General features: G+C 43.5%; 1 protein-coding gene across 1 annotated transcript; it reads right to left on the reverse strand.

Annotated features, from left to right (window-relative positions):
- Positions 1-602: 602 nt before the first annotated feature.
- Positions 603-14,129, reverse strand: LOC111979810 (EEIG family member 2). The gene is made up of 11 exons (XM_024010522.2): positions 13,894-14,129; positions 9,751-9,871; positions 9,452-9,481; positions 6,656-6,772; positions 5,951-5,997; positions 3,556-3,668; positions 3,304-3,399; positions 2,865-3,108; positions 2,610-2,746; positions 980-1,043; positions 603-737 (listed from the first exon to the last, which is right to left on the reverse strand). The coding sequence occupies exons 1-11, from the start codon at positions 14,037-14,039 to the stop codon at positions 695-697; spliced, it is 1,158 nt and encodes a 385-aa protein (XP_023866290.1). The 5' UTR covers positions 14,040-14,129; the 3' UTR covers positions 603-694.
- Positions 14,130-15,818: the final 1,689 nt, after the last annotated feature.

Consider the following 15,818-nt stretch of genomic DNA (forward strand, 5'->3'; position numbering starts at 1 on the left):
TCAAGGATGATCAATGGAAACAGGATGCACCTGAGCTTAAGTTCGGGTCTCATAGCAAAGGGCATGACTTTTTTCTCCCCAATTTCTTGGTATCCAATTGGTAGTCGCTGCAACTCCCGTAAGGACTCGGGAGAGGAGAAGTTCGAGAACCGTGCGCCCTCTGAAACACAACCCAACCAAGCCGCACTGCTTCTTGACACAATGCCCACTTATACCGGAAGCCAGCCGCACCAATGTGTCAGAGTGCGCGATGGGACAAAGACATCCCTGCCGGCCAACTCTCCCCTAACGCGGACGACGCTGGGCCAAGTGGTCGCGGTCGGCTGCGACAGAGCCTGGACTCGAACCCAGAATCTCTAGTGGCACAGCTAGCACTGCGATGCAGTGCCTTAGACCACTGGACCACTCGGGAGGCCAGGGTATGAATACTTATGTAATAAGGTATTTCTGTTTTTTAAAAACCTGTTTTCACTTTGTCATTGTGGGGTATTGTTTGTAGATTGATGAGAAAAAAACTGTAATTGAATAAATGTTATAATAAGGCTGTAACATGTGGGAAAAGGAAGGGGTCTGAACACTTTCCAAATGCACTGTATATCCTCCTCTTCTCAAAAACATGTTGACATGAGCCTCAGGTCACCTCCTTCCTTTAACACTAGGGGGAGCAGTCTCACATGTCCGCTCCCCCTGGAGGCTAGCGTTTGATCACCACCTGCTCGTAGGGCCCAGCCCCAACCCTGAAAGAGAACACCAGACATAACACATGTTATCTCACCAGCCAAAACTCACACAAACAAGTGAAAGGGCATTACTGAACAACTCTTCACGACCAACAAAAAGTCTATCAATCACATATTCTTTAACTATCGATTGGCCCTCGTGCAGTTAAAAAAAAGTGAAATATCAGTGTCTGTTGTTGTGTCATTCTATTTCTATGGTGTCACCCACTTCTGATGCATTAGGTAATGATGTCACAAACCTGGTGTGCTGGCTGCCCAGCGCCGTGCTTCCACCAGGACCAACAAACAGCTTGAGCCCCTCCTCTGTAACACGCACAAACAAGTAAGTTACTGTCAATCAACGCAAGGTCGCAGCGCTGCGAAAACTGCTTAGGAACCAACAATGAGCCATCTAAAAATAAGTGGTTATTGACAAGAGTATTATTCACAATGAGAAAGAGGCATGGCATAGAGGGACTTTGCTTTAGCAGCAAAGAACTAGAAATGTGTTACTTGAAATGTCAAATATAGTAATCTGTTAACCCATTAGTCTAATCCATGTCTAAACCAGGGGAGGGGGTTTCTACTAAACTATAATGAATTGTTTTAATAAGGTCATACCAAGGATCATTTTGCTATTTGATTTGGAATTTTAAGACCCCTTGATGTATCGAGAAAAAAAAAGACAATTATTTTATGGAAAATCTGATTTGGCCTTACTGCCATTAGCCCATACAAACGCATTGAATAACAGATTCACTACATAGAACAGAGAGTCCCCCCCGAAGAAAAATCTAAAGGAAGTTTGTTCTGAAGTGTCTGTCCTATATGACAGAATCCTGACTTAATGAATTGGTGATTAAAGAGCTCAGCCATGTGCTTCTTGTCGGTAACAACCACATCATCAATTTAAAGGGACATGTGCAGCTGTGAGGAGGGTTTATTCTCCAGGTCTTTAACTGTTTTCCTGAACTTCTTGGGGTTAGACCCACAGAGAGAACTGCTCCTTAAAGTAACTAACTTTGGCCTTCCGGATAGCCTGAGTGCACTTGTTTCTCATTTGCCTGAACAGAGCCAGTCAGCCCGAGTATGGGTGTCCCGAGCCATTCGGCAAATGGAATTCTTGAGGTGGAGTAACTCTGCAAGATCACGGTCGAACCAGGGGCTGAACCTGTTTTTAATTCTCATTTTCTTTATGGGGGCGTGTTTGTTAACAATAACATTGAAAATATCAAAAAAGAAGGTCCAAGTGTCTTCGACAGAGGGGATCGAGCTGATTCTATACCATCTTACAGAGGCCAGTTCATGAAGGAAGGCTTGCTCATTAAAACATTTTTTTTTCTCCAAGAGTCTATGACAAATCAGGACAGGTCGTTTCACCGAGCAGTCATTACTAATACAGGCTGTAAAGCAGTGATCACTAAGGTCATTACAGAAAACACCAAACTGATACCTATCAGGATTATTTGTGAGGATAACATCGAGGAGAGTAGCCTTTTCTGGGTGTTTGGAGTCATACCTTGTGGGATTGGTAATAATCTGAGAAATTTAGGGAGTCCCATTGCTTAAGGACTTGGTCAGGTGGTGTAAGCATGTCCCAGTTTAGGTCACCTAGCAGGACAACTTCAGACTTGGTGTAGGGGGCCAGGAGAGAGCTTAGGGCAGGTAGGGTACAGGCCGGTGCTGATGGAGTACGATAGCACCCAGCAACAGTCAACAAAGAGCTATTTGAAAGTTTAATGCTTAAAACCAGCAAATCAAATTGTTTGGGGACAGACTCGGTGGAGACAACCGAGCACTGAAGGTGATCCTTGGTAAAGATTGCCACTCCCCCACTGAGCTAAGCCTAACCCTATCCCCCTGAACTAAAGCCAGGGCTTGTGAGCTTACCCTCAGTGCTGGAGTCCAGTAGGCCGTGGCTGAAGTCCTGGCTCTGGAGGATCTTATCCACGATGTCGTCCGCATCCACCCGGGTAGCATCCACTCTCTTCAGCTGAGACTCCACTGAGTTCTGCTTCATCAGATGCCTAAGGCACACACGTAAGAAGAAAAAAAAGCACTGGTGGATGAGATGGAAAGAAAGACTCCTGTTGATTACATTGCGATACTCATCTGTGACCTTTCAACAAAGTATGTGAATATTACCTGCTCAGTCTCTCTGAGGCAGAGCTCTTTGCGGGGGTGGGGGGATGTTCATGCATGGGGGAGTAGGCACAGGTGACAGAGACCGGGGGTGTAGAGCGAGCCTCCTTCTCCCCCCTCTCAGTCCCCCGGTCCTCGCTGGGTTCAGGAATGCTTGCAATGCCCGTCGAGGCGGAGCCTGCTGAGGGATTCCTCTTGTGCGTGAGCTCTGATAGGCTGGAAGAGCGCGAGTGACCTGTGCTGTAGCCTATGGGGAACGAGTTGGTAATGTTACCCTCCACACAACAGAGACAGCCACAGCTTTCACAACAAGAACCATAACTTTGACAGCAAGCTATAGCTTTTCAGACATTCATGCCTACTGTTCATAATTTATTTAGTTCATGACACAAGTCATAGCCTTTTCGCATCCATATTTGGTTCAGACGAGGCGTGTAGCTACCTGAGACTTTGGACTGTTGGCTGGCGTAGCTGGACGTTCTAGAATGGCCACATGCTCCCAGTTCATCAGGAACAGATGCACACTTCCCTGGGGGCTCTGACCAGGAGGGAACAGCAGTACAATAATTTGACAATGTCAATACACAACCTCAGCACTAATGATTACTGATTAACCGGGTTTAATCCTGCAATCCTTGTAAATCAAAGTGTTATATGTACAGAGCCGGCGGGAGGTATGTGTGTGTGTGTTTACCTGGGACGGGGAGGCAGGGTGTTGGTGTGTGTGTGTGTCCTCCCTTCCTGTCTTCGTGGAGACACTCTGCCTCAGCCTGCTGAAGGCCCAGTTTCATGGCCGTGGACGGTGGCCTGCAGGGACATTGTCAGTCACATCAACTGCTTTCACTGACCCGATCAGCTGCTTTACAAACACCACCATCTGTTCCAAACCTACTACTCCCTACCGTGCATGGTTGTTGGTTGGTTTGAGTCTTTCAATTTGTTTGTTCAAATGGTTATTTCAAAGTCAGTGGCTGAATTGAATACATGTTAACGTAACATCTAAAGCCATAATGTGACCCGTCCCTTTAGAATTGTATTTTTTTTGTGAAAGCAAAGTTCTTCTGTGGAACTGGAACACGTGAATCATATCCTATCAGAAGTGCTGATCTATTAGCAAGAGGTTCTTATGAGCCGTATATCCGGTGAGCTGAGCTTCACGTTCATCTTTAATAACCCCACTTTCACAACACAGGAAACCACCAGGTCTCACTTCTTTTATTTTTCTTAGATGAACGGGTCTAACTCAAGATTGGAGAGGGGGTGGACTCAAATGACATACAAGAGACCAAATGACATACAAGAGACCGAGAGACAGTGAAAGTGAGGGAGAAGAAGAGAGTGGGAGAGAGACATTTAAAAAGAGAGACACTAGGAGGAGAGAAAGTTAGTCAAAGGCCCAGCGCAGTCAAAATTCTGTTCTTGCTGATGAAACTAACAATGTAAAAGTGTGATTTTTATTTATTTATCAGTGTTATTTCCTGATTGTGTTTTCAACCAGCAACTATCTACACAGGACCTTCTAATTCAGCCTGTTTGCATAGGCGGAAGTTTCGGCTTGCCCGGTGACGTCACCACGTCAAATCTGTGCCGAATACAACAGGTGTAGACCTTACAGTGAAATGCTTACTTACAAGCCCTTAAACAACAACGCAGTTTTAAGAAAAATACGTGTCAAGTAAAAAAAAGAACACAGCAGTGAAATAACAATAGCGAGGCTATATACAGGAGGTACCGGTACAGAGTCAATGTGCAGGGGCACTGGGTGGTAAATTGGTTTTTAATAGACCAATAAAGATTTTTTATTTTATTTATTAGGATCCCCATTAGCGACAGCTAGTCTTAGTCTTACTGGTGTCCGACATATAACAAAAAATACATTACAGGCAAAATACTTTAAAACTAGCTGTTATTGGCAAATTTGTACATTTCCCCCTCCCTTCCACAGAGCTCTTACAATACTGCCAACACAAACATTGTGTGTGAGTCACATTCTGTAGGAGGAAAGCTCAGTAAAAGACACAGACACACTCTGTGGGGGACACCGGGGAGCACTGAGACACACCAGCACTTCATGATTGCATGAAAGCTTTCTCCCAGAATCTCTCCACTGTGTCATCAGAGGCATTAGCCAAGGCAACCCTCCCACACTCCAACATTCACTGCATTAGTAAGGACTGACTCTAAGCCCAATTTCACCCCCTCCTCCATAGTAAAATTATACCTCAATACCACTGAGTACAATGTCCGGAGTCTGCTTGTTTGCCATTCTGGCTTGTCCTCCTCTGTGACTCTGTGCACTCAAGTTACCCCACTCTCAGACACAATATGTGTTTATTGTCTACTCTGAATGCTCAATAAAGGCTCTGTAAACGTTATATTCCATTCGGTTTCCTCCACTGTGGGATTCAGACAATAGAGCGTCGTGTTCCGAGAGAGAGAGTACAGGGGTGGTGCAGTAGAGTGTGAGTCAGTGGGTGTGTTTGTTTACGTGTGTGTCCATAGTAAAGGCGCTGCCGGGAGTGTGTGGGCACGTCACGCTCAAATCAGTCATTTCTAACAACAGAAGGCAGACAGAATCTGTGGGGAAGTTCTCTTATCATCAGCTTAGCATATCTAAACAACAGAACTGTTGCTATTCATTTTTCAACGGCAGAAGTTGGTTTGATTTGAGTCCACAAGTATAACTTAACTTGAAATTGTTTATGTGGTGCTGAGGAAACTGTGCCAACGCTTGAACTTTTACAAACACAGGACAGCAACTAACCCCGTGTTTCTGTGACACCGTTTCATAAAGCCACAGAGATAGCAGCAGTGTCTGGGTGTACTCAGAGACAGGATGCTGAATGCATATGTAGGTTGGTGGTTTGCTCTGTGTGTCTGTGGTCTGGCCAGATGCAGACTTCTGTCTGTCTGTCTGATCAATGTTTCCCACTTACCTTTACTGAATAATGGGCCAAAACTGCATTCATTTCCGATATGCTAATCCTGCAGTTGTACCACTGATCTAAAATCAGTGAAGTCCTCAAAACGTTTTGTGATCTAACCCACCAGAAGGGTTGATAATAAACAGTAATGAAAGGTGCACTTACGTTTTAAAGCAGGGGTCCCCAGACATGAGCTGTGTACTAATGACAACCTGTGACAGAGGTGACAAAAACATGTCAGCCAAAAAGAAATGGCAGCACGGCTCATACACATCCACAGGCCCTATGAAATAGGATTAAGTGATCCTAGACCTGTGTCGAAGTACAAATTCTACCCGAAGCATGTACAATATACATTCATGACACAGGTACTTCTCCAATATCACAGGCTCAGAGGTGCCTGTCTGCACGTACATGTTAGAGCAGTCGCATCATTAGAATACCTAATCCTGAACCCTATGGAGTGGTATTACATACCCGTTAGGAACAGTTTACCCATACACATTAGTAAACATATGGTGACTAGGGGGGAGGACGGTGATAGCTAACCATGTGCTTACTTCCAAAGTGTGCCAATACTTGGGTATGTTGGCTATGACCCAATACTCTCACATGGTTCCCTTCCTGGTCTCCTCTCCCTCATGAACACTCATTAGTAACAGACTGGATAGCTGAAGTTGTGTAGGCTAATCAGTGTATTTCTTTCATCTATCCAGTCCTTCAAGAGCAGTGATCCCGGTGTAGACAAGTAAGGCTCCTCATTGTAGAGTGATAGGACAGAGCCAAGTAGACTAGGGCAGAGAAGGACAGACTCCAGTGTCATACACACGTCCTATACAGTAGATGTTTTGGAGGCCTGTCTAATTGTACCTTGAGTATAGAGTTGTCCTGTCTGGAGTTCTTGGTGTCGTAACCCTCTAGTAAGCATCGGCGCGTTGTTCTGCCAGAGCCAGCAAACTCTGACAGGTTCAGGTCAGCAAAACCCAGCTACAGAAGAGAGAGAACAGATCTATTCAGGTTTACGGTAACCGCTTGGCAACAGAGCCTCAGTTCCATAGAGTTCTAATACAGAGCACTCTATTTCTAACAATCACATCTGTAAGTAGCTATTGTGGTGGTCTTTAACCATTACATTTGTCAGCGGGTGATTGCAAGCAAACAAGCAAATAACTCATGGTAATTGACCATTAACACATTTAGCACCTCCTGGCTTCCACGCATAGCCTATTGATGTAGACCTTTGGAACATCTAAAAAAAAAAATTAAAGTCTAGTACATCCATATAATATAGCCTACACCTTCACAATAAATCCATTATATATATTTTAGACAGGTCTAAAGAAGCATGATTTTAAAAAACGTACAGAATAGTATACTCGTGAGTTGTCCTTATGTTAGGTTCTGATGTGGCTATGCCAAATCTGTGGGCTATACTGGTTCATTTAGCAGGCAAGATTTGCTTAAAATTCCGTGGCATTATTTTATGTCATTTTATAGTTTGAAGAATACAATTGAACAAATCTGAATAAAATATAAATATTTTCTCCAAACGATTTGAGGGAGTACGCACATGCGGCTATTCTGTGTTGAGGGGTTAACAAAGAAATATATAATTAATAACTCTAAATGAAGCATATAGGAGCAACTTTCGTTGTTCTACAAACGTTAGGCTATATGTTTTGATTTTTAATAGATTGTAAGGCTGCATGACACGACTAATAAAGATTTGAAAAAAGTTGCTTGAAAGGCATGAGCTCTGCTTTGTTTTTTGTGCGCAGGCTGTACACACTTCATTAGTCTCTCATTCACAATTTGACAAGCACTTGATAATGCCTCGAATTTTACGGTGGCATCCCCTTTGTGGCCATAACGCAACCTAGTTGCCCCCGGAGTGCTGCATTGTGCTCTTCACCCCGAGTGCTGTGCGCTCCAAATAGCCTCTCACTCACATCTCCATCACCTGATCGGGTCTTTCTCACAGGCTACAAGTGAAGACAGACATCGGGAAGGTAACTGCGCACGTCCTTATCCAATTCTGAGGTGCATATTGAAGATATTGGAAAAACTGTCCACATTTACTTTATCAGCCAACAAGATGAGTAGGCCTAATGAACAGCAAAAGCCCTAGCCTGTTAATCTACTATCCGCCATAGTACCAAAGTTGACCTATTCTGTGAGAGAAATAAATATTCCAAACATAGTCTGGGGACAGTTGTGGGATGCAATAAATCCCAAATTAATACAACCACTAGCATTAAAAACAACTTTTTTACACAATGCACAATTTTACACAATGCTAATGCAACAGATCAGAATATTAGCTTAAAATGTTGATAAATTAGGCTATTTCTTCATATAATAAGCGCAGCAATACGCACATGGCAGTACACTATAAGCGTGAATGTTCCATTAGCGGGAAAACACCATTATCAAAAGTGACCGCAAATGTGATTATGCATGTAATGGCAATTTATTATGCTGGGTATCATTCACAAGTAATGATATATAATTCACATGTGATAGGCTAATATTGTCACTCAGACTATTCTTGATTTAATCTTGTACTAAATAATATATGTGTGAAATTTGTTTTGATTTAGAATGGACCATTATCATGTACCTGTCTCGAAACAAGGGCAGCGTGAAAAAATGCATGTCATCTATGCACTTAAATAGCAAATGGAGGATGCTTTCCCTCTGGTTAATTTTCATGCCAGCCAGGTAGGCTATACTCCTGTTTTAAAGACAAACAATGCGCTTAATATTAACGAAAGTTGAGAAATAAATATAGTAGGCCTAGTCTATAGAAAGCTGATGGGATCCTCCTCTTTTTAGTAGAGGCCATCACTCTGTTTTCTCACGCAATTGCATAGCCTATTGAAATGTTGCACAACATGTGCTCATGGACTATCATGGACTATCATGAGGTGTTTGATTAGATTTGCATTGATGTCAGAGTGATTAGAGGGACAAGAGTGCAGAGTACCAGGCAGTTAGCAAGTTTGGTAGGCTACTAATGACCATCAGCAGCATCAGAGTCTAGGACCAAGGGGCTCCTTAACAGCTTCTACCCCCAAGCCATAAGACTGCTGAACAATTAATCAAATGGCCACCTAGACTGTACACTGACACCCCCCCTTACTTTTTTTTTTTTACACTGCTGCTACTCGCTGTTTGTTATCTATAGTATGCATAGTCACTTTACAAATGACCTCAACTAACCTGTAACCCTGCACATTGACTCGGTACCGGTACCCCCTGTAATAGCCTCACTATCGTTATGTCATTTTCTTGTGTTACTGACAAGTGATCGCCGGTGTGGCAGTAATACGGTCACCGCAACAGCTCTACTTTCAATGCACTTCCCTTTTAAGAATGAGTCATGCGGTAGTGACGTCATTCTTTAGTTACTGCCACATAAGGATTAATGACCGCTTAAGGACAGATAAGTGTTAAACAGCAATCAGTAACCAAAGACGGAAGTTCGCAGTAACAGGCTAACTAGCCTCTTTAACTTCGCCTTTACAGACAACGGACAAATGACTTTCAGGCGGTGAATGACTAACTAGAATTTGCATTATGATAAGAATGTTCTGTTATGTATTTACTTTAAAATGTCCGCATGCCAAGATGGTCATTGACTGAATTCAAAAGCAAAAAGATTACCTTGGCAAAGGTCTTTCCACCCTTCATTTCCTAAAAAGATGAAAATAAATAGTTATCCATCAAACAAACAATCCTTGTGTGCTGCAAGTACATCGCCACTTTCGATCTCGAAACACAGATTTTGTAGCAATAGTCTTAACAGCGATTGACATCTTGACAGCCTGTAGTTGACCAAGTAGACATATTTTAGCAGTAGACCTATTAGTATACCTACCAGTAGCATACCTATTCTTGTCATCAATTGAACTTGACATAGCATTCACATAACTTTGACAGCACTGTTGTAGTGAGTCCTGTACCTTGCGCACAGACACCCGGCACACACAGGGGTCCAGTACTCCTGTCCCGGCGTTGGCACTCATCTTACACAGGAAGGAGAACCTCTTCCTCCAGCGCACACAGTTAGCCTGGACCTGCTCCCTGGAGAAGACACAGTTAGTAGCAGTACAATCAAAAAACACAACTGTCTGATTAATGGCTAAGATAAATCTAGGCTGTCAACAAAGAACACGGTCAATGAGAAGATCCTGTGTGCGACAGATGAGACGTGGAACATAAAAGCCTTCAAGTAAAAAAAATAACAAACTTCCCCGTGCTCTTTCCCTTCCTATGGATTAGTCTCACATAAATAGATGTAGGGTAGGCTAAATGAATTATAGATTTTGAAAGGTGATGGCAGTGGTCTGCGCTTCTGGCCCCTCACAGTGACAGATGTAGGCTCCAGGAATGAAGAACACTATGCATTGGCTCTTTAGAGCAAGTGATATGTAAGGTGCTTCAGCATTAATGCAGGTGAAAAAAAACGTAGTTGTATTCACGCATGACTAAGTCGCTTTGGATAAAAGCATCTGCTGAATGGCATATATATGTACCATTCAAAAGTTCGGACACCTACTCATTCAAGGGTTTTTCTTGATTTTTTTTTACTATTTTCTACATTGTAGAATAATAGTGAAGACATCAAATCTATGAAATAACACTTTATATTCTTCAAAGTAGCCACTCTTTCCCTTGATTACAGCTTTGCACACTCTTGGCATTCTCTCAAACAGCTTCACCTGGAATGCTTTTCCAACAGCCTTGAAGGAGTTCCCACATAATGCTGAGCAATTGTTGGCTGCTTTTCCTTCACTCTGCAGTCCAACTCATCCCAAACCATCTCAATTGGGTTGAGGTCAGGTGATAGTGGATGCCGGGTCATCTGATGCAGCACTCCATCACTCCCCATCTTGGTCAAATAGCCCTTACACAGCCTCGAGGTGTGTCATGGGTCATTGTCCTGTTGAAAAACATTGATAGTCCCACTAAGAGCAAACCAGATGGGATGGCGTATCGCTGCAGAATGCTGTGGTAGCAATGCTGGTTAAGTGTGCCTTGAATTCTAAATAAATCACAGACAGTGTTACCAGCAAAGCAGCCCCACACCTCCTCCTCCATGCTTCACAGTGGGAACCACATATGCGAAGATCATCCGTTCACCTACTCTGCGTCTCACAAACACACGGCGGTTGGAACCAATAATCTCACATTTGGACTCATGAGACCAAAGGACAGATTTCCACCAGTCTAATGTCCTTTACTTGTGGTTCTTGTTCCAAGCAAGTCTTTTCTTATTATTGTTGTCCTTTAGTAGTGGTTTCTTTGCAGCAATTCAACCACGAAGGCCTGATTCATGCAGTCTCCTCTGAACAGTTGATGTTGAGATGTGTGTTACTTGAACTCTGTGAAGCATTTATTTGGGCTGCAATTTGAGGTGCAGTTAACTCTAATTAACCTCTGCAGCAGAGGTAACTCTGGGTCTTCCTTTCCTGTGGTGGTCCTCATGAGAGCCAGTTTCATCATAGCGCTTGATGGCTTTTGCAACTGCACTTGAAGAAACTCTTAACATTTTCTGGATTGACTGACCTTATGTCTTAAAGTAATGATGGACTGTCAATTCTCTCATCTCCACAGAGGAACTCTGAAGCTCTGTCAGAGTGACCATCGGGTTCTTGGTCACCTCCCTGACCAAGGGCCTTCTCCCCCGATTGCTCAGTTTGGCCGGGCAGCCAGCTCTAGGAAGAGTTTTGGGGGTTCCAAACTTCCATTTAAGAACGATGGAGGCCACTTTGCTCTTGGGGACCTTCAATGGGGCATAAATGTTTTGGTACTCTTCCCCAGATCTGTGCCTCGACACAATCCTGTCTTGGAGCTCTATGGACAATTCCTTCGACCTCATGGCTTGGTTTTTGCTCTGACATGTGTAACAGTATAACTTTAAACCGTCCCCTCGCCCCGACACGGGCGCGAACCAGGGACCTTCTGCACACATCAACAACGGTCGCCCACGAAGCATCGTTATCCAGCCATTTCACATCCGTTACACTCACCCCCCTTTCGACCTCCTCCTTTTCCGCAGCAACCAGTGATCCAGGTCAACAGCATCAATGTAACAGTATAACTTTATACCGTCCCCTCGCCCCGACACGGGCGCGAACCAGGGACCTTCTGCACACATCAACAACAGTCACCCACGAAGCGTCGTTAGCCATCGCTCCACAAAAGCCGCGGCCCTTGCAGAGCAAGGGGAAACCCTACTTCAAGTCTCAGAGCAAGTGACGTAACCGATTGAAACGCTATTAGCGCGTACCCGCTAACTAGCTAGCCATTTCACATCCGTTACACATGCACTGTTAACTGTGGGACCTTATATAGACAGGTGTGTGGCTTTCCTAATTATATGCAATCAATTGAATTTACCACAGGTATACTCCAATCAAGTTGCAAAAACATCTCAAGGATGATCAATGGAAACAGGATGCAGCAGAGATCAATTTCAAGTGTCATAGCAAAGGGTCTGAATACTTATGTAAATAAGGTTTGAATTTCTAAAAACCTGTTTTCGCTGTCATTATGGGGTAAGAATATTATTTTTTTATCCATTTTAGAATAAGGCTGTAACGTAACAACATGTCAATGGGTCTAAATACTTTCTGAATTCACACACACAATTCTCAACTGGGTAACGGTTAGACTTCCCTCATAGAACATTAGAGTTCAAGGAGAGGTCGAACAGACATCGGCTGTCGACCAAAGCAGACAGGTATTCTTGTAAAAAGGCTTTTAAATAATCACATCACTCAGTGCAGCCTTTTCCATTCTTTCAACTCAATCACACATTCAGTGACTCTGAGGAGGCTAATGGCCTGTCTGTGTGTGTGTTCGAATGAGCCTAAGGAAATGTATAATATTAAATAGAGCAGCAAAAACATATTTTTCTAAATAACAAGATACTCATTCAAAACCTCTTCACAGGTTAAAAATAACACGACAATGGCTTGAGTAATGGCTAGGTACAGTATGGTACGTTTCCATAATTGGACAAATGCAGGCTGTTACTCTGGGAATGCCCACCGAGTCGAACATTAGGAGCTAGCACGTGCTCCAGTTGTGTCCACTACTTTCCAGAGACTGACTCATTTAAGTGCAGTCCTCCTCGTGCGGTTGAGTCGGTTGACATGTGAATCTCTTAAAATACCACAAGGAACCGTTAGAGCTGTTAGATCGGTTCTCTCTAGGGAAAACAATAGTCTGTGTGTTCAAATGCCACGGACAAAGTCCTATCCTGAATTCTGAGGAGGGGATGTTACAGGGTCTAAACAGGAAGGAATGGTGAATGGATAACATGAGAGAACTGAGTTAGACGCTGTTAACGTGACTTGACTGATCCAATCTTTAACTGATTCAAAACTAGTTTTTAGCCAAATCTCCAAATGTAAAATCTCCAAATTTACCATGAAAACAGGGTTGGATTGGGGATGAATGATTTCCAAGTGTTTGCAACTAGTCTGATCAATAAGACCCTAGCCAGTCTAAACTAGGAGATATTGGAAAATCGGTTTTGACAAAATGATAAGCAAATACATTACTTTTGCTTGGCATCTCAGAGTGGAAAATGGAATCTTGCGAACGTTAAAACGTCTGCCAATTGAAGGTCAATATTAACGTTTTAAGGTAAGCTACATAAAATGTCAGATATCACAGATCAAGCAAGTCTCACACGTCTAGCCATGTTTGACAGTGGGCCTCGTGACTGGTGGTGTGTTGCTGTGTCAGTCACTCAGAACAATCAATCAGAAGTAGTCAAAACAAGATGTCAGACGAATTACCATGGAAACTACATCAAAATAACAAAGAGGTAAAAATAACATACAATTTGGAATACTAGGCCACATATTGTATAACGTTAATAAATGAAAAGAGACATTGTTAGCTATTAACTTACACACAGCACATTATTCACATGCACCGCACTGTATTCATGACTAAGGTAGTTAGCTAGAGGGTGAAGTTAGTTAGCTAACTATAGCTGCTAGCTGTATCTGGCTAACGATGCCACTATTGCCAGCAGTAATCGCTCTCACCTCTGTATGTTGCTTAAAATAGGAAAAGCGTTCTCTTACCGAGAGGACTCTTTTGTAAAGCCTCGGTCTAGCAGTCGTACTTTGCAGAACAAGACCCCGTTAACAAAGGGAACAGAAGATAGTTCGTCCAACTCGAAATCTACCTTAAATTTGAATTTCTTTTTCTTCATCATAATGAACGACATTATGCTAAAGTAACTCTGTCGGTCGCTAGCCAGACAGACGGCGCCTAATTATAATAGTATCTGTAGCTAGCCAAAGGTCGAGCTTCTTGACTGTCACTGCTCCCACTTGCCACTGACTGTCTGAGTTCATTTAGCGTTTGACGTTGAGTTCAAATACTTCACGCCCCCTTACCGATAGCTAGGGTTGATGAGTAACAGAGCGACTCCTAACTAGTTCACGGCGCAGTGAGTGTTAACACTACCGGCAAGCGACAATTTGAGAGGAGGCGTTCTAGTGCATGTTCAAAGAATGCAAGCAACAAGAGGTGGAGTTAGGGTAGATAGCCCGTCTATTCTGTTACACTTCAAGGACCGGGTACTGCCAAATAAAGTAACCATAGGACACCAAATCAAATTTTATTGGTCACATACACATGGTTAGCAGATGTTATTGCGAGTGTAGCGAAATGCTTGTGCTTTTAGTTCCCAACAGTGCAGCAATATCTAACATGTAATCTAACAATTCCACAACAGCTACCTAATACACACAAATCTAAGTAAAGGACTGGAATAAGAATATATACATATAAATATATGGATGAGCAATGACAGAGCTTCATAGGCAAGATGCAATAGATGGTATAAAATACAGTATACACATATGAGATGAGTAATGCAAGATATGTAAACATTATTAAAGTGACTTGTGATCAATTTATTAAAGTTATGTCAAGTTTGTATTAAGGCAGCAGCCTCTCTGTGTTAGTGATGGCTGTTTAACAGTCTGATAGAAGCTGTTTTTCAGTCTCTCGGTCCCAGCTTTGATGCATCTGTACTGATCTCGCGCCTTCTGGATGGTGGCGGGGTGAACAGGCAGTGGCTCGGGTGGTTGTTGTCCTTGATGATCTTTTTTGCCTTCCTGTGATATCGGGTTCTGTACGTGTCCTGTAGGGCAGGTAGTTTACCCCCGGTGATGCGTTGTGCAGACCGCACCACCCTCTGGAGAGCCTTGCGTTTGTGGGTGGTGCAGTTGCCGTACCAGGCGGTGATGAAGCCCGACAGGATGCTCTCAATTGTGAATCTGTAAAAGTTTGTGAGGGTTTTATGTGACAAGCCAAATTTCTTCAGCCTCCTGAGGTTGAAGAGGCGCTGTTGCGCCTTCTTCACCACACTGTCTGTGTGGGTGGACCATTTCAGTTTGTCCATGATGCGTACGCCGAGGAACTTAAAACTTTCCACTTTCTCCACTGCTGTCCCGTCGATGTGGATAGGGGTGTACTCCTTCTGCTGTTTCCTGAAGTCCACGATCATATATGAATTATTATGTGAGGGCTTATGTACCGAAGCCTTTAAGATGTTATAACTGCCAGAGGTTTGGGCATGTGGCAACAGCCTGTAAAGAGAAAAAGAGGTGTGCCAGGTGTGGAGGGGAGCATGAGTATGGGAAGTGTGGGGAGGGTGTACAACCAAAGTGCTGCAGCTGTGGGAGTGCTCATATTGTGGCATATAGTGGGTGTGAGGCTATGAAGCAGGCAGTGGAGGTGCAACAAGTGAGAGTGGAGAGAAGGGTGTCATGCTGAGGAAGTGAGGGTGCTCCAGGTACAGGGAGATACAGGTTCAAGGGAGAGATGGGTAGGAGCATCTAGACCGGGGATTACGGGACAGGTAGGAGGCGATATGGTATACATAGATAAGAGAAAGCTGGTGACGTTCATAGCAGGAGCTATCAATAGCACTGCTAAAGTAGAGTCTGAAACCGAGACGATTCAGCCAGTAGTGGAAGCTGCTGGGAGACATCTG

The sequence above is a fragment of the Salvelinus sp. IW2-2015 genome, linkage group LG19 (genome assembly GCF_002910315.2).
Source record: "Salvelinus sp. IW2-2015 linkage group LG19, ASM291031v2, whole genome shotgun sequence".
Classification (NCBI taxonomy): Eukaryota; Metazoa; Chordata; class Actinopteri; order Salmoniformes; family Salmonidae; genus Salvelinus; species Salvelinus sp. IW2-2015.